This window comes from Oncorhynchus nerka, linkage group LG23 (assembly GCF_034236695.1).
Source record: "Oncorhynchus nerka isolate Pitt River linkage group LG23, Oner_Uvic_2.0, whole genome shotgun sequence".
NCBI classification, from domain to species: Eukaryota; Metazoa; Chordata; class Actinopteri; order Salmoniformes; family Salmonidae; genus Oncorhynchus; species Oncorhynchus nerka.
The window spans coordinates 32,245,993-32,268,873 of NC_088418.1; the positions used below are offsets into that span (position 1 = coordinate 32,245,993).

Sequence of the window (22,881 nt, forward strand, 5' to 3'; positions counted from 1 at the left end):
GACGGTTCTGACTTAGAATATGTGGACAACTACAAATACCTAGGTGTCTGGTTAGACTGTAAACTCTCCTTCCAGACTCACATTAAGAATCTCCAATACAAAATTAAATCTAACTGCCAAACATACCCTCGTAAAACTGACCATCCTACCGATCCTTGACTTCGGCGATGTCATTTGCAAAATAGCCGCCAACACTCTACTCAGCAAATTTTCTACAATAAATCTGCCTCCAGAAAAAAGCTTCTCCCAAGTGGGTGTGACACCTACTCCCGTTGCCTGCTGCACTGCTGCTTGGATTCCACCTGGAGATCTGTTCTCCGTCTGCCCTGGTAGTCTCCCCCCGTCTGGTACAGGGACCCCCACCACACTCCCCCCCTTTTCCCGAGCTTTCGCTCGCTTCCAGCACACAGGCACTGTTGGGGCGAGTGACTCTGAACTTACAATGGCTAGCCCCAAGTCGTTATATTTTTTTCTTGTGTATTTTGCTATTTGCCTCATGACTCCTGCATGCTTTGTTGACTATGAACTTTCTTGTTTACCCAACTGTGGGACAGATTGTTTGTTCCCACACTCGGTACTCTGACTCTCTATTGGTTACATGGACTCTTGGCCTCCCATCCTATTCGAACCATGTCTCGCCGGCTTTGCATTCATGTTACCTAATGAAATTGCTGTATAATATGATCGTTTCCATCTAATGCACATTCAAATGTCATAAATCAGCACAGCACTCCCTGTCCTCTGCTGTGCATTGATTGTATTAGTGTTGATGATATCTGGAAATGTGCATTTACACCCTGGCCCATTAATGTTACTAGCCCCAATTTTGACTTTCTCCTCGATGTTATCCTCACAAATAATCCTGATAGGTATTAGTCTAGTGTTTTCTGTAATGACCTTAGTGATCACTATTTTACAGCCTGTGTTCATAATGGCTGCTCAGTGAAACAACATGTCCTGATTTGTCATAGATGCTTTCTAAAAAACTTTAATGAGCAAGCCATCCTTCATGACCTGGCCTCTTTAAATCGGCTTGATCTTTCGAAGAGGCTTGGACCTTTAAAAAAAATATGTTCACTGATATTGTAAACAAACACATCCCCATAAAGAAAATGAGAATTAAAAACAGGTTCAGCCCCTGGTTCGACGGTGATCTTGGAGAGTTACTCCACCTCAAGAATTTCATTTGGCGAAAGGCTCGGCACACGCATACTCAGGCTGACTGGCTCTCTTTCAGGCAAATGAGAAATAAGTGCACTCAGGCTATCCGGAAGGCCAAAGTTAGTTACTTTAAGGAGCAGTTCTCTCTCTGTCGGTCTAACCCCAAGAAGTTCTGGAAAATGGTTAAAGACCTGAAGAATAAACCCTCCTGCTCACAGCTGCCCATATCCCTTAAAGTTGATGATGTGGTTGTTACTGACAAGAAGCACATGGCTGAGCTTTTAAATCACCACTTCATTAAGTCAGGATTCCTATTTGACTCAGCCACGCCTCCTTGCCCATCCAACATTTCCTCATCTCACACCCCTTCTAATGCGACTAGCCCTGATGATCCTCCCTCTGTCACACTACAAAGTTTCTCCATGCAGGCAGTCACTGAGTCCGAGGTGCTAAAGGAGTTCCTTAAACTTGACCCCCAAAAAACTTCTGGGTCAGATGGTTTAGACCCTTTCTGCTGCCCCTATAATCGCCAAGCCTGTCTCTTTTCTCTGGGGATGTTCCCATTGCTTGGAAGGCAGCCACGGTTCGTCTTTTATTATAAGGGGCTGATCCTAGCTGTTATAGGCCTATTTTGCCATGTTCATCAAAAGTGTTCGAAAAGCTTGTCAATAATCAACTGACTGGCTTTCTTGATGTCTATAGTATTCTCTCTGGTATGCAATCTGGTTTCCGCTCCGTGTCACTGCAACCTTAAAATGTCCTCAATGAGGTCACCATTGCCCTGGATTCTAAGCAATGTGGTGTAATTTTAATTTACTTGGCCAAAGATTTTGATACGGTAGACCAGTGGTTCCCAAACATTGTATAGTCCCGTACCCCTTCAAACATTCATCCAGGGTCAGCACACCGTCAAATGCTGTTTTTTTGCCTTCATTGTAAGCCTGCCACACACACACACTATACGACACAGTTATTCAACATAAGAATGAGTGTGAGTTTGTCACAACCTGGCTCATGGGAAGTGACAAATAGCTCTTATAGGACCAGGGCACAAATAATAATATAATAATAATCAATAATCTTGCTCTCTATTTAACCATATTACATATTAGACCTTATTTGTTGAAAACTGTGAATAACTCACCACAGGTTAATGAGAAGGGTGTGCTTGAAAGGATGCATGTAACTGCAATGTTGGGCGGTATTGGAGGGAATCTTAGTCTTAAATAATTTTCCACACACAGTCTGTGCCTGTATTTAGTTTTCATGCTAGTGAGGGCCGAGAATCTACTCTCACATACAGTGGGGAGAACAAGTATTTGATACACGGCCGATGTTGCAGGTTTTCCTACTTACACAAAGCATGTAGAGGTCTGTCATTTTTTATCATAGGTACACTTCAACTGTGAGAGACAGAATCTAAAACAAAAATCCAGAAAATCACATTGTATGATTTTTAAGTAATTAATTAGCATTTTATTGAATTTTGTCCCGCACATTGAATATACAGCTGAAGTTGGAAGTTTACATACACCTTAGCCAAATACATTTAAACTCAGTTTCACAATTCCTGACATTTAATCCTAGTAAAAATTCCCCGTCTTTGGTCAGTTAGGATCACCACTTTATTTTAAGAATGTGAAATGTCAGAATAATAGTAGGAGGGAATGATTTATTTCAGCATTTATTTATTTCACCACATTCCCAGTGGGTCAGAAGTTTACATACACTCAATTAGTATTTGGTAGCATTGCCTTTAAATGATTTAACTTGAGTCAAATGTTTTGGGTATCCTTCCACAAGCTTCCCACAATAAGTTGGCTGAATTTTGGCCCATTCCTCCTGACAAAGCTGTAAGTGAGGCCTGTTCTATAGGATTGAGGTCAGGGCTTTGTGATGGCCACTCCAATACCTTGACTTTGTTGTCCTTAAGCCATTTTGCCACAACTTTGGAAGTATGCTTGGGGTCATTGTCCATTTTGAACACCCATTTGCAACCAAGCTTTAACTTCCTGACTGATGCCTTGAGATGTTGCTTCAATATATCCACAAAATGTTCCTTACCTCACGATGCCATTTATTTTGTGAAGTGCACCAGGCCCTCCTGCAGAAAAGTGGTAGTTTTGAAGCAGTGGCTTCTTCCTTGCTGAGCGGCCTTTCAGATTAATGTTGATATAGGACTCGTTTTACTGTGGATATAGATACTTTTGTACCTGTTTCCTCCAGCATCTTCACAAGGTCCTTTGCTGTTGTTCTGGCATTGATTTGCACTTTTCGCACCAAAGTACGTTCATCTCGATGAGACAGAACGCGTCTCTTTCCTAAGAGGTATGGCGGCTGCGTGGTCCCATTGTGTGTATACTTGCATACTATTGTTTGTATAGGTGAAGGTGGTACCTTCAGGCATTTGGAAATTGCTCCCAAGGATGAACCAGACTTGTGGAGGTCTATAATTTTTTGGAGGTCTTGGCTGATTTCTTTTGATTTTCCCACGATGTCAAGCAAAGAAGCACTGAGTTTGAAGGTAGGCCTTGAAATACATCCACAGGTACACCTCCAGTTGGCTCAAATTATGTCATTTAGCCTATCAGAAGCTTCTAAAGCCATGACATCATTTTCTGGAATGTTCCAAGCTGTTGAAAGGCAAAGTCAACTTAGTGTATGTAGACTTCTGACCCACTGGAATTGTGATACAGTGAATTATTGTATTATTGTATTACTGTAAACGATTGTTGGAAAAATTACTTGTGTCATGCACAAGGTAGATGTCCTAACCGACTTGCCAAAACTATAGTTTGTTAACAAGAAATTTGTGGAGTGGTTGAAAAACTAGTTTTAATGACTCCAACCAAAGTGCATGTAAACTTCCAGCTTCAACTGTAGTTGCGGAGAGTCCCTGTAATCCTAGATTCAGAACATTCAGGCGAGAAAAAACATCATCCAGATAGGCCAGTCGTGTGAGAAACTTGTCATCATGCAAGCGGTCAGACAAGTGAAAAGGATGGTCAGTAAAGAAAACTTTAAGGTCGTCTCTCAATTTAAAAAAAATGTGTCAATACTTTGCCTCTTGATAACCAGCACACGGTATGTTGTAAAAGTGTTACATGGTCGCTGCCCATATCATTCCATAGTGCAGAAATTATACAAGTAATTGTTTCACAACATCTCCTGCCATGTCACTGATGAGTCGTGAAACAGTTGTTTGATGAAGACATTGTCTGTATAGTTTTTGGGGCCTTTTCCCCCAGCATTGTCCCAGCCATATCCACGGCAGCAGGAATAATTAAGTCCTCCACAATAGTATGAGTCTTGCCTGTCCTAGCCACTCAGTTGCTCATCATACAAAACACTTCTAGCCCTTCTTAATGGTATCTGTTGCTTTTATACATGTCTTATTACTCAAAAGTAGTCTTAGTTCTCACTCAAACAACTCCTGTGACTTATTTTTCAAAGTGGCATGTTTTATTTCTAAATGTCTGCACAAGAGTGAAGGTTTCATCGAGTTGTGAGATAGTACTTTTGCACATATAAACACACTCTGGCTGAGGAAAGCCACTACTCCCAATATATGTGAACCCCAAATCAATGTAGTTCTCATCATATTTGCACCTCTTCGATGGTCCAACATCCCTGTCTGTTGTTTGGTGCTTTCCCGGGTAAGTTGGTAGTAGCTCTTCAGCTCCATCAGATTGACAACTGTCAGTGTCCATGCTAACAGGCTAACAACAAATGTAGAATTACTGATGCTAGCATTGGTTGTGCTCGTAGAAGCAGATCAACTTGTGTCGTCGACAGGTGCAGGTGTAGTACTGCTGGGAGTAGCAGTACTACCAGTAGAGCTGGTATGTGTCTCTATGGACGTGGGCCTTACTTTTTTTTAACCATTTATCCATTTTCGAGCAAACGGAATGAGCAGAAGCTACGTTTGGCTACATATGTTAGTGGAATTCCCGCGAGAGCATAACGGTTAAGGTGATTGGATGTTATTTATTTGCCTAGGCTAGCTGTATTTGACATTGTGTTTTTATTTTGCTGAACACTAGGTGGTTTAATTTTATTTTTGGCAGTGAAACGAGGCTACTCAGGCGAGAAAGAAACCTCACCCAAATGTATAGCCCCATTGGAAAATATAATATATTTTTATTTGGCGTACCCCGACGGCATTCCCCAGTTTGGGAATACCTGCGGTAGACCATTCCATTCTTGTAGGCCGGCTAAGGAGCATTGGTGTCTCTGAGGGGTCTTTGAGAAAGGTAGTTACAAAACCAGGCCAAAGAGTGCAGTGTATAATGTCAGAACATCTGCTGTCTCAGCCACTGCCTGTCACCAAGGGTGTACCCCAAGGCTCGATCCTAGGCCCCACGCTCTTCTCAATTTACATCAACAACATAGCTCAGCCAGTAGGAAGCTCTCACATCCATTTATATGCAGATGACACAGTCTTATACTCAGCTGGCCCTCCCTGTATTTTGTGTTAAATGCTCCACAACAAAGCTTTCTTAGTGTCCAACAAGCTTTCTCTGCCCTTAATTAACCTTGTTCTGAACACATCCAAAACAAAGGTCATGTGGTTTGGTTATAAGAATTCCCCTCTCCCCACAGGTGTGATTACTACCTCTGAGGGTTTAGAGATTGAGGTAGCCACCTCATACAAGTACTTGGGAGTATGGCTAGATGACACACTGTCCTTCTCTCTTCTCTCTTTATTGTCCTAATCTAGACTTGGTTTCCTCTATCGTAATCGCTCCTCTTTCACCCTAGTTGCCAAACGAATCCTGATTCAGATGACCATCCTACCCATGCTAGATTACGGAGTCGTAATTTATAGGAAGGTAAGGGTGCTCTCGAACGGCTAGATGTTCTTTACCATTCGGCCATCAGATTTGCCACCAATGCTCCTTATAGGACACATCACTGCACTCCATACTCTTCTGTAAACTGGTCATCTCTGTATACCCGTCACAAGACCCACTGGTTGATGCTTATTTACAAAACCCTCTTAGGCCTCACTCCTCACTATCTGACATATCTACTGCAGCCCTCATCCTCCACATACAACACCCGTTCTGCCAGTCCCATTCTGTTAAAGGTTCCCAAAGCACACATATCCCTGGGTTGCTCATCTTTTCAGTTCGCTGCAACTAGCGACTGGAACGAGCTACAACAAACACTCAAATCGGGACAGTTTTATCTCTTCATTCAGACTCAATCATGGACACTCTTACTGACAGTTGTGGCTGCTTTGCATGATGTATTGTTGTCTCTCCCTTCTTGCCCTTTGTGCTGTTGTCTGTGCCCAATAATGTTTGTACCATGATTTGTGCTGCTACCATGTTATAGTGTTGCCATGTTGTGTTGCTACCATGTTTTTTTGCTACCATGCTGTGTTGTCATGTGTTGCTGCCATGCTATATTGTCGTCTTAGGTCTCTATGTAGTTTTGTGTTGTCTCTTGTCGTGATGTGTGTTTTGTCCTATATTTTGATTTTATTATTATTATTATTATTTTTAAATCCCAGCCCTCATCCCTTCAGGAGGCCTTTTGCCTTCTGACTTGCCTAGTTAAATAAAAGGTAAAATAAAAAAGCACCTTTGGCAGCGATTAGAGCATTCTACAAGCTTAGCACACCTGTATTTGGGGAGTTTCTCCCATTCTTCTCCGCAGATTCTCTCAAGCTCTGTCAGGTTGGATGGGGAGTGTCTGTGCACAGCTATTTTCAGGTCTCTCCAGAGATGTTCGATCGGGTTCAAGGACATTCAGAGATTTGTCCCGAAGCCACTTCTGTGTTTTCTTGGCTGTGTGCTTAGGGTTGTTGTCCTTTTGGAAGGTGAACCTTCACCCCAGTCTGAGGTCATGAGAGCTCTGGAGCAGGTTTTCATCAAGGATCTCTCTGTACTATGCTCCGTTCATCTTTCTCTCAATCCTGACTAGTCTCCCGGTCCTTGTTGCTGAAAAACATCCCAACAGCATGATGCTGCCACCACCATGCTTCACCGTAGGGATGGTGCAAGGTTTCCTCCAGATGTGACTCTTGGCATTCAGGCCAAAGAGTTCCATCTTGGTTTCATCAGGCTAGAGAATCTTGTTTCTCATGGTCTGAGAGTCCTTTAGGTGCCTTTTAGCAATGTGCCTTTTACTGAGCAGTGGCTTCCGTCTGGCCACTTTACCATAAAGGCCTGGTTGGTGGAGTGCTGCAGAGATGGTTGTCCTTCTGGAAGGTTCTCCCATCTCCACAGAGGAACTCAGGATCTCTGTAAGAGTGACCATTGGGTTCTTGGCCACCTCCCTGACCAAGGTTCTTCTCCCCTGATTGCACAGGAAGGTGCAACATCACTAGCTCTAGGAAGATTATTGGTGGCTCCCAACTTCTTCCATTTAAAAATGATGGAGGCCACTATGTTCTTGGGGACTTTCAATGCTGCAGACATTTTTTGGTACCCGTCCCCAGATCTGTGCCTCGACACAATCCTGTCTCGGAGCTCTACGGACTATTCCTTTGACCTCATACCTTGGTTCATGGTCTGATTGGGGGTGTCAAAAGTAAAAGTGAACATCTGGTGTGGCCACCAGCTGCATTACGTACTGCAGTGCATCTGCTCCTCATGGACTGCAGCAGATTTGCAAGTTCTTGCTGTGAGATGTTACCCCACTCTTCCACCAAGGCACCTGCAAGTTCCAGGACATTTCTGGGGGGAATAGCCCTAGCCCTCACTCTCTGATCCAACAGGTCCCAGACGTGCTCAATGGAATTGAGATCCGGGCTCTTCGCTGGCCAACACTGAACGAGCAGTATGGCTGGTGGCATTGTCAATCTGGAGGGTCATGTCAGGATGAGCCTGCAGGAAGGGTACGACATGAGGGAGGAGGATGTCTTCCCTGTAACGCACAGCGTTGAGATTGCCTGTAATGTCAACAAGTTCCGTCCGATGATGCTGTGACACACCGCCCCTGACTATGACGGATCCTCCACCTCCAAATCAATCCCGCTCCAGAGTACAGGCCTCGGTGTAACGCTCATTTCTTCGACGATAAACACGAATCCGACCATCACCCCATGTGAGACAAAACTGCGATTTGTCAGTGAAGAGAACTTTTTGCCAGTCCTGTCTGGTCCAGCGACGATGGGTTTGTGCCCAAAGGCGACGTTGTTGCTGGTGATGTCTGGTGAGGACCTGTCTTACATCAGGCCTACACATCCTCAGTCCAGCCTCTCTCAGCCTATTGTAAACAGTCTGAGCACTGATGGGATTGTGCGTTCCTGGTGTAACTCGGGCAGTTGTTGTTGCCATTCTGTACCTGTCCCGGAGGTGTGATGTTCGGATGTACCGATCCTGTGCAGGTGTTGTTACACGTGGTCTGCCACTGCGAGGACAATCAGCTTTCCGTCCTGTCTCCCTGTATCACTGTCTTAGGCGTCTCACAGTACGGACATTGAAATGTATTGCCCTGGCCACATCTGCAGTCCTCATGCCTCCTTGCAGCATGCCTAAGGTACGTTCACGCAGATGAGCAGGGACCCTGGGTATCTTTCTTTTGGTGTTTTTCAGAGTCAGTAGAAAGGCCTCTTTATTGTCCTAAGTTTTCATAACTGTGACCTTAGTTGCCTACAGTCTGCAAGCTGTTAGTGTCTTAACGACCGTTCCACAGGTGCATGTTCATTAATTGTTTATGGTTCATTGAACAAGCATGGGAAACTGAAGATTTTACAATATAGATCTTTGAAGTTATTTGGATTTTTGCGAATTTCTCTTTGAAAGACAGGGTCCTGAAAAAGGAACGTTTCTTTTTTTGCGGAGTTTATATTAATTTGGGGACAGGTCGAAACGTGTAACTGGAGCATAGGAGCATATACCCACGTGCGTTATAGACAGATGAACAGAGGTCCACACTCCAGTCCAGTTAGTAGTGGTAATGCACCTTAAAGATGATTGCCAACCGCCATAAAAAATCCAAAGAAGAAGAAGACTGAAGGAGGACAGATTACTAGAAACTAACCCTTTTATCTGTGAATTAATTGTCAGAGTAGAAGACCTTGTGCATTTCAGGTAAAATAAGAACCCAATGTTTACATCCAAGGACAAATTAGTTAGCAACAGCAAGCTTGCTAGCTAAATTGCCATGTATGTTTCATGCGTTTAGACCTGTCGACAAATGAATATATTTGGTTCAGAGTTCATTTTGATATTTCGACCTGCATGTCCTGATCGCGTCTGGTGTGAATGGACTAAATCAAAATGCTGCTAGCAGTTTGGATGAAATGATTGAATAACATGTATGTGTACGTTTATTTTTCAATGCTCGCACACGTAACGCGAGCGTTGTGGTCAGTTACACGTTACACGTTTCGACCAGTCCCAAAATTAATATAAACTAAAAAAGAAACATTCCTTTTTCAAGACCCTGTCTTTCAAAGATAATCCTATATTGTAAAATCTTCAGCATGTTACTGCTGCAGTACTTGTTGTAGCGCTGAGAGGAAATAGGAAGAAAGCGATTTTATGGCTTATATAAGTGTTGAATTCAAATTAAAAACAGCATCTCTTTGCTGTATTCGTTGACAGTCTCTCTCTAGTCGTGGTTTTAAACGTTTTGTAGCTTTCTTTTATGCCTGCTACATTACTGCAGACATCTGAGCCATCTGATTGGTCAGCGGTAGGCCTGTAGTGCAGTTGATTTGCTCTCTGGGCCTGGGGGAAAGGTAGAGTTTGTACCTTCAGACAAATTAAATGGTTCAAAATGGCAACAGTTCACCTACCCAGCACTGCAATGCAGCTGAATCGGGTGCACCTACTACCAACAACCCGAGATAAAAAGAAAATAGGAACAGAAGGCTTTATCGTAGTTTATTTTTACAGGAATGTTTGCAGATTGACTAGGAATGCCTTGGAGATCGACCGGTTGGTGACCACAGCTCTAGAAAGTTGAGTGAATTACAATCTTTGGGCTGATAGGTCTATTTCTGAGTGGCAGTCCAAAGGAGCGGTGCAACAATCTTAGGACTACTGTATGCGCGCATGTTGGCAGTTTAGAGGGAACATTGGTCATTCCTCACACCTATTTGTTACATTTATGAAACTTTTGTGGATAAAGACACAAAATATGTCATTACTGCCCCTCCTCCCTTGAAGGGGTAGTTGACCCAAATTATGAAATTATGTATTTGTTTCCTTAGCCTAAAAGCAGTCTGTGGACTCTTAGGTAAATAAAACCAAAGCTTGGATTGCAGTCTCTCCTTTTCCAAAAACTATATTTAATGTAACAAATAATACACCTTTCACCCTCACAAACACGACCTTCCTCTTACCTCGGGTCTCGCGGGTGACGGGGTGCTTGAGGGCGATGTGATGGACGCTCACCCACACCTTGGTGCCGCCGTGCTCCAGCTCGGCGCGGGGCAGCTTGCACTGGCTCATGGCCGAGAAGAAGCCCTGGGTGTCGGGCCGTGGGGCAGACAGGGCCTGGGAAGCCACAGGGCTCAGTTCGCCCCCCTGGCAGAACCAACGGAAGGTGATGATGTCTGGATGGAAGCACGAGGCCTGGGTGGTCAGGGTGACCACACCTGGAGGAGAGAGTGGAAAGAGACATGCAGCATATAGACTTGTGTGGTTCAGTTGGTAACAGTGCAGCACTGGCAAAGCCAAGGTTGTGTGTTCAATTACCACAGGGATCATACACACACAACATCTTTTGCATGGACTGAATTGTAAGTTGTTTTGGATAAAAATGTCTGCTATATTGTCAAAACTGTAAAAAAACGCAATTGGTCAAGTTGAAATGGAATTGACTCCAATCCTGATATGCAATGTACTTTAATTTGTATTTAAAATTAACTTGAATTCATCTTACTGGCGTCATCACCTGCCTCTGTGAGCTGAATCTCTGAGACCTTGGGGGGAGCTGAAGAAAAGTAAGAGAGGACAGGACAAGTAATTTGAAAGTATTTTTTTCCACATTTTGTTGTGTTACAATCTGAAATTAAAATGGATGAAATTGAGATTTGTCGTCTCTGGCCTACACACAATACCCCATAATGTCAAAGTGGAATTATGTTTCTTAGAAAAAAAAATGAAGTTCAGGAGTAAAAATGTGCTTAACAAGTAACATAGTAAGTAAGTTGCATGGACTCACTCTCGACAATAATAGTGTTTAACATGATTTTTGAATGGCTACCTCATCTCTGTACCCCACACATACAGATAAGTTTAAGGTCCCACAGTCGAGCAGTGAATTTCAAAGACAGATTCAAAGACACATGAGCATGGTGAAGTTATTAATTACACTTTGGATGGTATATCAATACACACAGTCACTGCAAAGATACAGGCATCCTTCCTACCTCAGCTGCCGGAGAGTAAGGAAACCGCTTAGGGATTTCACCAAGAGGCCAATGGTGACTTTAAAACAGTTACAGTTTAATGGCTGTGATAGGAGAAAACTGAGGATGGATCAACAACATTGTAGTTACTCCACAATAGCAACCTAAATGACTGAGTGAAAAGAATGAAGCCTGTACAGAATAAAAATATTCCAAAACATGCATCCTATTTGCAGTAAGGCACTAAAGTAGAACTGAAAAAAAATGTGCCAAAGAAATTAACTTTGTCCTGAATACAAAACATTAATTTGGGGCAAATCCAACACAACATCATATTTTCAAGCATTGTGATGGCTGCATCATGTTATGGGTATGCTTATCATCGACAAAGACTAGGTTTTTTGGGGGGGGATAAAAAAATAAATGGAATAGAGCTAAGCACAGGCAAAATCCTAGAGGAAAGCCTGGTTCAGTGTGCTTTCCAACAGACACTGTGAGACAAATTATTATTTCAGCAGGACAATAACCTAAATCACAAGGTCAAATATACACTGGGGTTGCTTACCAAGAAAGACAACATTGAATGTTCCTGAGTTGCTTAGTTACAGTTTTTACTTAAATCTACTTGAGAATCTATGGCAAGATTTGAAAATGGCTTGCTAGCAATGATCAACAACCAACTTGAGAGAGCCTGAAGAATTTTAAAAAGAATAATATGCAAATATTGTACAATCCGGGAGTGGAAAGCTCTTAGAGACTTACCCAGAAAGACTCACAGCTGTAATCACTGCCAAAGGTGATTTTCATATGTAAATGAGGTATTTCTCGATCAATCAATTTGCAAAAATATATAAAAACATGTTTTCACTTTCTCATTATGGGTTATTGTGTGTATATGGGTGCCATTTTTATTTTATTTAATCCATTTTGAATTCAGGCTATAATGTGGAATAAGTCCAGGGGTATGAATACTTTCTGAAGGCACTGTAGACTGAGACAGAAGGAAGAGAAAACGTAAAATACAGTGTTTCTGTAAAAGAGACAGGGTTGTATTCTATTCCATTTTAATTCAATAAAATTTCCTGAATTGAAGAAAATTGACACAAACCCTGTTGCGAGAGCTGTCCCTTACCTAATATGGTGAACTTTTCTGACACCCTCTCCACCACAACCTGGTCTTTCCCCACGTAAGACACCTGGCACTTGAACACCGCACCCTTGTGGATGGAGATCAGGGGGATGAAGGAGAGCGAGGACAGCAGTCGCTGCTTGCTGCTGTCCCCCGTCGAGTGCAGCGGGCCCTGGGTGTGCAGCTTGTAATAGCCCACGTCGCCACCAGAGAGCAGCAGAGGACCCTTCTCCGAGACTGGGGAGGTGAAAGTGAGACCGTAGGGTAGAAGCATGGTGCTTAGTTGGTTACGGAGAAAGTTAGTGTTGTTAGCGTACGCTTTGAATGTGGGACGGGATTCTGGTCATTTGATGTTGGACAATATTTGTTAGTAAAATTATGTCATGAAAAAGACCAAAGGCAACGAGTTACTTAAGATAATGTACTGAACAAAGGCAAAATGCTAAATAAATGACAAAATAAAGTAATACTTCACTTAATTAAAAGTCCTTTTATAATTACTTGTATAATACTTTATAACTTGTATGAGCCTTTATGGTGCCTACTGTTGTCTCTCTATGTAGGACATTTTAAACTGGCTGAAAATTCTATACAAATTCTGTCAGAGATTCAGTCAGGATCATTATGAGATGATAATAAGACATAATACATGCTTATGGCATGTCTTACAATACATTTTAACTGTATAATAATGTTTTATACCTGTAGGCTGTAATTAAAGTGTTACCCGAAAGAGACATTGTGGTCTGGCTCTATGTGTATATACACTCAACACAATATGCATTTGGACAGTGAAGCATTTTCAATTTGTCTCTATACTCCAGCATTTTGGATTTGAAATCAAATGTTTCATATGAGGCAACAGTACAGAGTGTCACCATTAATTTGAAGATATTTTCATACATATCCGCTTAGCATTTTAAAATGAAAGCACTTATTTTATGCATCCAACATTTTGTAGTTGGTACCATATTCCTTGTAAGCAAATAACTACATCAGGCTTGTGACTTTACAAACTAGTTGGATGCATTTGCAGTTTGTTTTGGTTGTGTTTTGGTTTGGTTTACGTTTTGCCCAATAGTAACTGAAGGGTGAATAAGCAGTAATATTCTTTCTAAGTGAGTAGATCAAATGTTTCTGAACACATCTAAATTAATCCCGCTTATGCCATGATTAGGAAAACTCACGAATGAATCATGAATAACGATGAGGGATAATGTTAAAGAGGCTACAACAAAACATGCTAACCTCTCACTATTACTAACAACAGGGGAGGTTCGCAATTTTTTTTTTTTTGGGGGGGGGGTACAGTATGATATTTGTGACTCTAACTTTCACACTCATAATTTTTCACGATGCAGTCATGATTTTCCATAATCATAGTAGCATCCACATGAATGTAAGTGTTCAGAAACATTTCTTATTCTTACTCTAACTATAAAAGTGGCTCCAAAATGACACAAGACATAATCTGAAACACAACCAAAACAAACTGCAAATGCATCCAACAAGCTTGATGTAGTCATTGTGTGGAAGGAATATGGGACCAAATGCTAAACTTTTGACTACTTAATATACATAGCCACATTAAAGCCACATTAAAACATGTAACATCACTGTCCAAATACATGTTATAGAGTGAATATAATGCTATGATGCTTTATAATAGTATAATGCTTTATAACATATTATAATCATGAATGGGCCTCTAAAATGTCTTAGAATAAAGCTTACAATATGTTATGTAACATATTGTGGTTTGGCTCTACCTGTGTGTGAGGTGTCTGAAATGGGGGTGTCATTGAGAAACCAGGTGGTCTGGACCCTGTCCACCCTCCTCCCCTCCACACTGATGGTCACCCTGCCCTTCTGACCCACAATGACCCGGGGAGGCAGAATGATCCCCGATACATTTAAAAACTTCTGCTTCTCTGGGGAGGGAACGAGGGAGAGGGACAGAGAGAGAGGAGAGGAGAGGGAGAGGGACAGAGAGAGAGAGAGGAGAGGAGAGGAGAGGGAGAGGGACAGAGAGAGAGGAGAGGAGAGGGAGAGGGACAGAGAGAGAGGAGAGGAGAGGGAGAGGGACAGAGAGAGAGGAGAGGAGAGGGAGAGGGACAGAGAGAGAGGAGAGGAGAGGGAGAGGGACAGAGAGAGAGGAGAGGAGAGGGAGAGGGACAGAGAGAGAGAGGAGAGGAGAGGGAGAGGGACAGAGAGAGAGGAGAGGAGAGGGAGAGGGACAGAGAGAGAGAGAGGGGAGAGGGAGAGGGACAGAGAGAGAGAGAGAGGAGAGGGAGAGGGACAGAGAGAAAGGAGAGGAACAGAGAGAGAGGAGAGGAGAGGGAGAGGGACAGAGAGAGAGGAGAGGAGAGGGAGATATATGTCAGTGGTGATATGAACACAATTTTCTGAGACTAGTCATGTTACAAAACTTCATAATAAAAGTGCAATTATATACATACAGTGGGGTCTGAAATTATGGCACCCTTGATAAAGATGAGGGGAAAAAAGACTATCCTGTGTCTGCGTTTATGGACTGCTCTCTTCAACTCAAACTACAGGTTCAAACTACAAGTCCAGAGATTGAAATGACCATTGCAAAATGTTGATTTTGTGGTTAGTTAACAATTTATTTGTGGATTTTGACGTGTGCTTGGAGTTATTGTCTTGCTGGAAGATCCACTTGAGGCCACGCTTTAGCTTCCTGGCAGAGGCAGCCAGGTTTTTGGCTAAAATGTCCTGGTACTGGGTAAGATTCATGATGCTGTTGACATTAACAAGGGCCCCAAGACCGGTAGCACAAAATAGCACCATAACATCAAAGATCCACCACCTGATGTTACAGTAAGTATGGGGTACTTTTTCTGCATATGCATCTTTCCTTTGACACAAAATCCACCACTGGTGTGCATGACCAAAGAGCTCTAATTTTCATGTAATCTGACCATAGCACCATGAAAATATAGCCCTTTGGCCACTCACACCAGTGCTGGGTTTTGCTTCAAAAGAAAGATGCATATGCAGAAAAGTAGCCCATACCTACTGTAAAATCAGGTGGTGTATCTTTTATGTTATGGGGCCATCTTGCTTCCAGTGGTCCTGGGGCCCTTGTTAACACGAGAACCACCTGGCCTTTCAGCCTTTAAGTACCCACTAGACAACATTGCCGGGCGTCCTATTTAGCATACTGATCAGATGCATATCAAGACACAAGGTGAGCAAACATAAGCACCAAGGCTCAATAAATTGCAGATAAGTAATTGTAAACCATGAATTGCATCAATAAATATTTGTGGAAATATATCCGTGTAAAAATATAACAAGAATGGTTATTTCTCTAAATTGAGTCAAGGATATTGGGTTGTGCCGTGGCGGAGATCTTTCTGGGCTATACTCGGCCTCGTCTCAGGATGGTAAGTTGGTGGTTGAAGATATCCCTCTAGTGGTGTGGGGGCTGTGCTTTGGCAAAGTGGGTGGGGTTATATCCTGCCTGTTTGGCCCTGTGCGGGGATATCATTGGATGGGGCCACAGTGTCTCCTGACCCCTCCTGTCTCAGCCTCCAGTATTTATGCTGCAGTAGTTTGTGTGTCGGGGGGCTAGGGTCAGTCTGTTATATCTGGAGCATTTCTCCTGTCTTATCCGGTGTCCTGTGTGAATTTAAGTATGCTCTCTCTAATTCGCTTTCGCTCTTTCTTTCTTTCTCTCTCTCTCTCTCGTAGATCCTGAGCCCTAGGACCATGCCTCAGGACTACCTGGCATGATGACTCCTAGCTGTCCCCAGTCCACCTGGCCGTGTTGCTGCTCCAGTTTCAACTGTTCTGCCTGCGGCTATGGAACCCTGACCTGTTCAACCGACGTGCTACCTGTCCCAGACCTGCTGTTTTCAACTCTCTAGAGACAGCAGGAGCGGTAGAGATACTCTGTCTCACGCCCTGACCTTAGTATTCTTTGTTTTCTTTATTATTTTGGTTAGGTCAGGGTGTGACGGGTGATATACGTTTTTTGTCCTGTCTAGGGTTTTTGTATGTTTATGGGGTTGGGACCAGTCTAGGGGTTTTGTATGTCTATGGTTGCCTAGATTGGGTCTCAATTAGAGGCAGCTGTTTATCGTTGTCTATGATTGGGAACCATATTTAGGCAGCCATAGTCCTTGAGTATTTCGTGGGTGATTATCTACGTCTATGTGTTAGTTGCCTGTGTCTGCACTTATCATATATAGCGTCACGTTAGTTTTGTTGTTTTGTAAGTTTGTTTAAGTGTTCTTCGTTTCATCAAATAAGAAGATGTATTCATCTCATGCTGCACCTTGGTCTCATCCATACAACGAACGTGACACTCTGAATGATCGGCTATGAAAAGCCAACTGACATTTACTCCTGAGGTGCTGACTTGTTGCACCCTCGACAACTACTGTGATTATTTTTATTATTTGACCATGCTGGTCATTTATGAACATTTGAACATCTTGGCAATGTTCTGTTACAATCTCCACCCGGCACAGCCCGAAGAGGACTGGCCACCCCTCATAGCCTGGTTTCTTCCTAGGTTTTGGCCTTTCTAGGGAGTTTTTCCTAGCCACCGTGCTTCTACACCTGCATTGCTTATTGTTTGGGGTTTTAGGCTGGGTTTCTGTACAGCACTTTGATATATGAGCTGATGTAATAAGGGCTATATAAATACATTTGATATATTTGTATAATTCTACAAAGTCCTTGTGAAAAAAAGCAAATTCTTCTAGCCAATGACGCATCAACATTCTAACAGTCTAATAAATAAATGTCATTTCTGCTATCGGAAGAATAATAATTTGGTTGTTTTTAAAAAAGGTCTTAGGTAATATTAGAAAACCAAAAAACAATGTAGCAAAAATCAGAAAAAACACGTAGCATGTTGTAGTTTCTTTTACAATAAATGTGATTTGTAATAGCCTTATAGTTAATAAAACAGCCTCTTTTTTTTTTACAAAGTACAACGTAAAAAAGAATGGTATCAACTTGCAAGACGCTCGGTCAAATTATTAACATGAGCGCCAATGATAAATAGGCATAACAAACTCATCATTACACTTTCTAAATTAAAACCAACCTATTCACCCTCCTTATCATTAATTTAGGGCTCATTTAAATTCAATTGTGAAGTAATGTGCATAATTATCACCCATTCATAAAAAAAATTCATTCATTCAGTGAGGTGAGAAAGACACATTAGCATTAGGGTACAAATGCTAATTAGGGTAACAATGTCCTTCTGAAAAAAATTCAATTTAAAATAAACATTTTGGAAAAGTAAAAAAAAAAAAAAAAAGATTCAGTGGGAGTTGGCCTATGGCGGTTCCACTGTTAAAGGAGAAGTTCTCTTTTTTTTACAACAAAATATTATTTGAATGTTATAGAAGGGTCCAGATAACTTTGAGTGATTTCACTTTTGGAGAAACTTACCCAAACAGGAAATCACTTCCTCATCCTCATTGTGTAGTTTGGAAAAACATGAATAAAGTCTCCAAAAACAGTGAAATATGTCATTTAAGAAACTGCAAAGTTCTCAGTATAGTGATGCATGTCTTAAGATGTTGTACCAATAGGACACATGGGAGATAGTATCTCCGTTTTGTACCATCAAAAGTATGATTATATGTAGAAACCAGACAACATAGTTTAAGTCTTTAAAATCGATAGAACAATATATGCCAGAGCAACTGGGATTACGGCTGTGGCTGTCATGCAAAGGTCTGCCCGTTTCAAGGTAATTGACCGTTAATTAACATGAACACATTTAGCCTCCACGCATAGAAACCGCTGATTGGCGCCTTTGGGATATTTACATGAAAATATTTGAATAAATCTATTTGATAATATACACCATCACAATAAATCCATTATTTCTTTTAGGCAGCTCTAAAGAAACATTATGACATGAAGAAAATTTATTTCAGAAGAACAGAACATGACTTGGCCTACCATACAGTGGGGCAAAAAAGTATTTAGTCAGCCACCAATTGTGCAAGTTCTCCCACTTAAAAAGATGAGAGAGGCCTGTAATTTTCATCATAGGTACACTTCAACTATGACAGACACAATTAGAGAAAAAATAAATCCAGAAAATCACATTGTAGGATTTTTTAATGAATTTTATTTGCAAATTATGGTGGAAAATAAGTATTTGGTCAATAACAAAAGTTTATCTCAATACTTTGTTATATACCCTTTGTTGGCAATGACAGAGGTCAAACATTTTCTGTAAGTCTTCACAAGGTTTTCACACACTGTTGCTGGTATTTTGGCCCATTCCTCCATGCAGATCTCCTCTAGAGCAGTGATGTTTTGGGGCTGTTGCTGCTCAACACGGACTTTCAACTCCCTCCAAAGATTTTCTGTGGGGTTGAGATCTGGAGACTGGCTTGGCCACTCCAGGACCTTGAAATGCTTCTTACGAAGCCACTCCTTCGTTGCCCGGGCGGTGTGTTTGGGATCATTGTCATGCTGAAAGACCCAGCCACGTTTCATCTTCAATGCCCTAGCTGATGAAAGGAGATTTTCACTCAAAATCTCATGATACATGGCCCCATTCATTCTTTCCTTTACACGGATCAGTCGTCCTGGTCCCTTTGCAGAAAAACAGCCCCAAAGCATGATGTCTCCACCCCCATGCTTCACAGTAGGTATGGTGTTCTTTGGATGCAACTCAGCATTCTTTGCCCTCCAAACACGACGAGTTGAGTTTTTACAAAAAAGTTATATTTTGGTTTCATCTGACCATATGACATTCTCCCAATCTTCTTCTGGATCATCCAAATGCTCTCTAGCAAACTTCAGACGGGCCTGGACATGTACTGGCTTAAGCAGGGGGACACAATTGGCACTGCAGGATTTGAGTCCCTGGCGGCGTAGTGTATTACTCATGGTAGGCTTTGTTACTTTGGTCCCAGCTCTCTGAAGGTCATTCACTAGGTCCCCCCGTGTGGTTCTGGGATTTTTGCTCACCGTTCTTGTGATCATTTGACCCCACGGGGTGAGATCTTGCGTGGAGCCCCAGATCGAGGGAGATTATCAGTGGTCTTGTATGTCTTCCATTTCCTAATAATTGCTCCCACAGTTGATTTCTTCAAACCAAGCTGCTTACCTATTGCAGATTCAGTCTTCCCAGCCTGGTGCAGGTCTACAATTTTGTTTCTGGTGTCCTTTGACAGATCTTTGGTCTTGGCCATAGTGGAGTTTGGAGTGTGACTGTTTGAGGTTGTGAACAGGTGTATTTTATACTGATAACAAGTTCAAACAGGTGCCATTAATACAGGTAACAAGGGAGGACAGAGGAGCCTCTTAAAGAAGAAGTTATAGGTCTGTGAGAGCCAGAAATCTTGCTTGTTTGTAGGTGACCAAATACTTATTTTCCACCATAATTTGCAAATAAATTCATTAAAAATCCCACAATGTGATTTTCTGGATTTTTCTTCTCATTTTGTCTGTCATAGTTGAAGTGTACCTATGACGAAAATTACAGGCCTCTCTCATCTTTCTAAGTGGGAGAACTTGCACAATTGGTGGCTGACTAAATACTTTTTTGCCCCACTGTATGTTATCTGGCTATGTGCCATGCCATAGGCTGGAGGTTTGTTCATTTTGCAGACACGACATGCTTATAAGTCAGGTGTCATTATTTTATATTGTATGATTTTATAGTAAGAAGAATATAATTTAACTTAGCTGAAAAAAGTAGAAAGGATATTTTCCCCATTCCAGAGCGAGAGTGCACATATGAAGTGCCTATGTTGAGCGTAAAAGTGATAATTTGAAACAGGTTCTAGATGTTAGATTGAGTTATTTGGCTACTTTAGTTGTGAAGGATTTAAACCATAGAATGCCTTAGAAATCAAAAGATACAGTATATGGGCTGCATGATGCGACTATAGGCTATTGATGATTTGAGAAGTCGCAAAAAAAGCTTGTGCTCTGTTCCTTGCCTTAGGCTGCACAGCTGTTCTCTCTTCAAGAGATCATATGTTCACCCAGACTATCCTCAATTTCATCTCGTCTTTACTAATATGTCAAATTAGTTTCAATTTAGAATAGCCCATTATTAAATGGGCTGGAACAGAGGCAAGAGAAAAAAGGTATGTCAACCATATGCACTTGAATACAGAATGGAGGCCACTTTCCCGCCCATGCTTTTCACTCATGTCAGGTAGGCTACTCTGGTTATTTCGCTAAGCGACAGGTCATATTTTGCCCAAACTCTTTAGGCTATTCCATGGTCTCTCAAACCTATTCCTGCAGCTACCCATTGCTTAATTAGGGAATCCAAGTGAAATCTGTTTGGGAACATCGATAGTAACAATGAAACATATTTAATTAAACTGTTAACTGTCTCTCGCTGGAGAAAGAAATGAAGGAGAGAGGGGAGGGGATGGAAATGCACAGTGGTGAGATATTCTGTTGCTAAAGTTAACTGTGTCATCCTATTAATCATGAAAATATTTAGAAAAATGCCCCATTACTAGGCTATTCAAAATCAAATACAAATGCACAATAATTATAGGCCTGTGTATGCCTACGTTCTAAAATGCATATGGGTTGTTTCAAAGCCTACTTTTTCCACTCCGTTTCAACCTGTTGTTGAACTTCTTACTTCAAATGTATCAATCACAGTGAGGTCAGTTTTAAAAGCACATAGTGTTTTGATGATAAGTGTTTGACGTGATTTCGATTTAATTTGCATAGATATCAGAGTGCTTAGAGGCACAATAGAGCCCAGAGTACCAGTCTATTAGTGACCTGATAATCATTAACGAGTTGAGTACTGCTAAAACATGTTCAGAGTGCATAAGAGGAGATTACTTTAACTCAACCGTCATGTACAATTTTACGGCGGTCATGACTCTTACAATTTTACTGCGTTAATATGGTCATTGCAACAGGATAGAGTGAGCGGTCAGTTATACACAATAGCGAACCAATCTTTAATTAAAGCGACGCTGAGCCTCGAACCCAATGAGCCATGCTTTAAAAAAGCGTATACTAAAGACTTGGAAATCAATAAATCTGCCATCATTAACACAATGGAAAAATACAATTATTTATTATTTAAATATTGAAAGTGTGTAGGCTACTTAGAGAAACAAAAAATGGTGCAGTTTCAGGCCATGTGGCGGAAAATGATGCGGGCGCTGGAGATGGGCTGTGTGTTAGTGGGTCTGAGCAGGTTTGATGTAGTTGATGTTGTCATTTGTATGTGTATGTATTGTACTGTTTATTAAAGATCAAATAAAATCGTAATTTTTACATTTTTATTGTGTAATTTCGAACTTTATCCGTAGCGTTATATTCCATTTTGTTGCGACTTGAGGAATAGCTCTCCCTTATTCTACAGGTAACTGCCAAAATAAAGGAAAAGCATATTGAAAGCATGGGGCGCTTCCACACATTAAGTTCCAAACACGTCTAGAATCTATGCCAAGGCGCATTGATGCTGTTCTGGCAGCTCATTTTGGGTTAACGCCCTATTAAGACACTTTATGTTGGTGTTTCCTTTATTTTGGCAGTTACCTGTAGTAGCAGGCTACACGGAGAATGGAACAGCTGTATTGAGGAAATGGCTCTAGTTGCACAAAAGAGAATATGACATTGCGGATAAAGTATAATGAGAGCTTTGCTTTTTCTAAAAGGACGTATTTGTTCATGTTTTTAAGGGCACCCATACTACACAATTAGGATGAGGAGTTGATTTGCAGTTTGGGGTAAGCTTCTCAAAATTAAGTGAAGTCACCAAAACAATGTGTCTGAACCTTTCTACAACATGCCATTTACATCCAAAATAGAGATTTCATTGTAAAACTTATCCTTCAAGGTCAAATCAAATAAAATAAAATAAAATGTATTTATATAGCCCTTCGTACATCAGCTGATATCTCAAAGTGCTGTACAGAAACCCAGCCTAAAAACCCCAAACAGCAAGCAATGCATTATGGTCAACAGCATTATGAACTACCCAGCACCAGGACATGTTAGCTAAATATCTGGTTGCCTCTGGCAGGAGGCTGAAACTTGGCCGCAAGTATATCTTTAAGCAAGACAATAACCCCAAGCACACATCCAAATCCACAAAGAAATGCCTTAATTGACCACAAAATAAAAAAATGTCAATGGCCATCTCTGCCTCTGGACTTAAAGCCCATTGTGGTTTGAATTGGAGAGGGCAGCCCATAAGTACAGAAAACATATATCAAGGATCTGGAAATATTCTGAATGGAGGAATGGTCTAAGACCCCTCCCAAGTGTTCTCCAA

At 41.6% G+C, this 22,881-nt stretch overlaps 1 protein-coding gene across 2 annotated transcripts in view; it reads right to left on the reverse strand.

Annotated features, from left to right (window-relative positions):
- Positions 1–22,881, reverse strand: part of si:ch211-180a12.2 (uncharacterized) — a 64,802-nt gene that overhangs the window by 17,912 nt on the left and 24,009 nt on the right. For both annotated transcript variants that reach the window (XM_065008054.1, XM_029629763.2), the window contains exons 6-9: positions 14,375–14,536; positions 12,609–12,842; positions 11,008–11,058; positions 10,466–10,720 (exon numbers count right to left, since the gene is read on the reverse strand). In XM_065008054.1, coding sequence (XP_064864126.1) covers positions 10,466–10,720; positions 11,008–11,058; positions 12,609–12,842; positions 14,375–14,536 — 702 coding nt within the window. The remainder of the gene's footprint in view (positions 1–10,465; positions 10,721–11,007; positions 11,059–12,608; positions 12,843–14,374; positions 14,537–22,881) is intronic.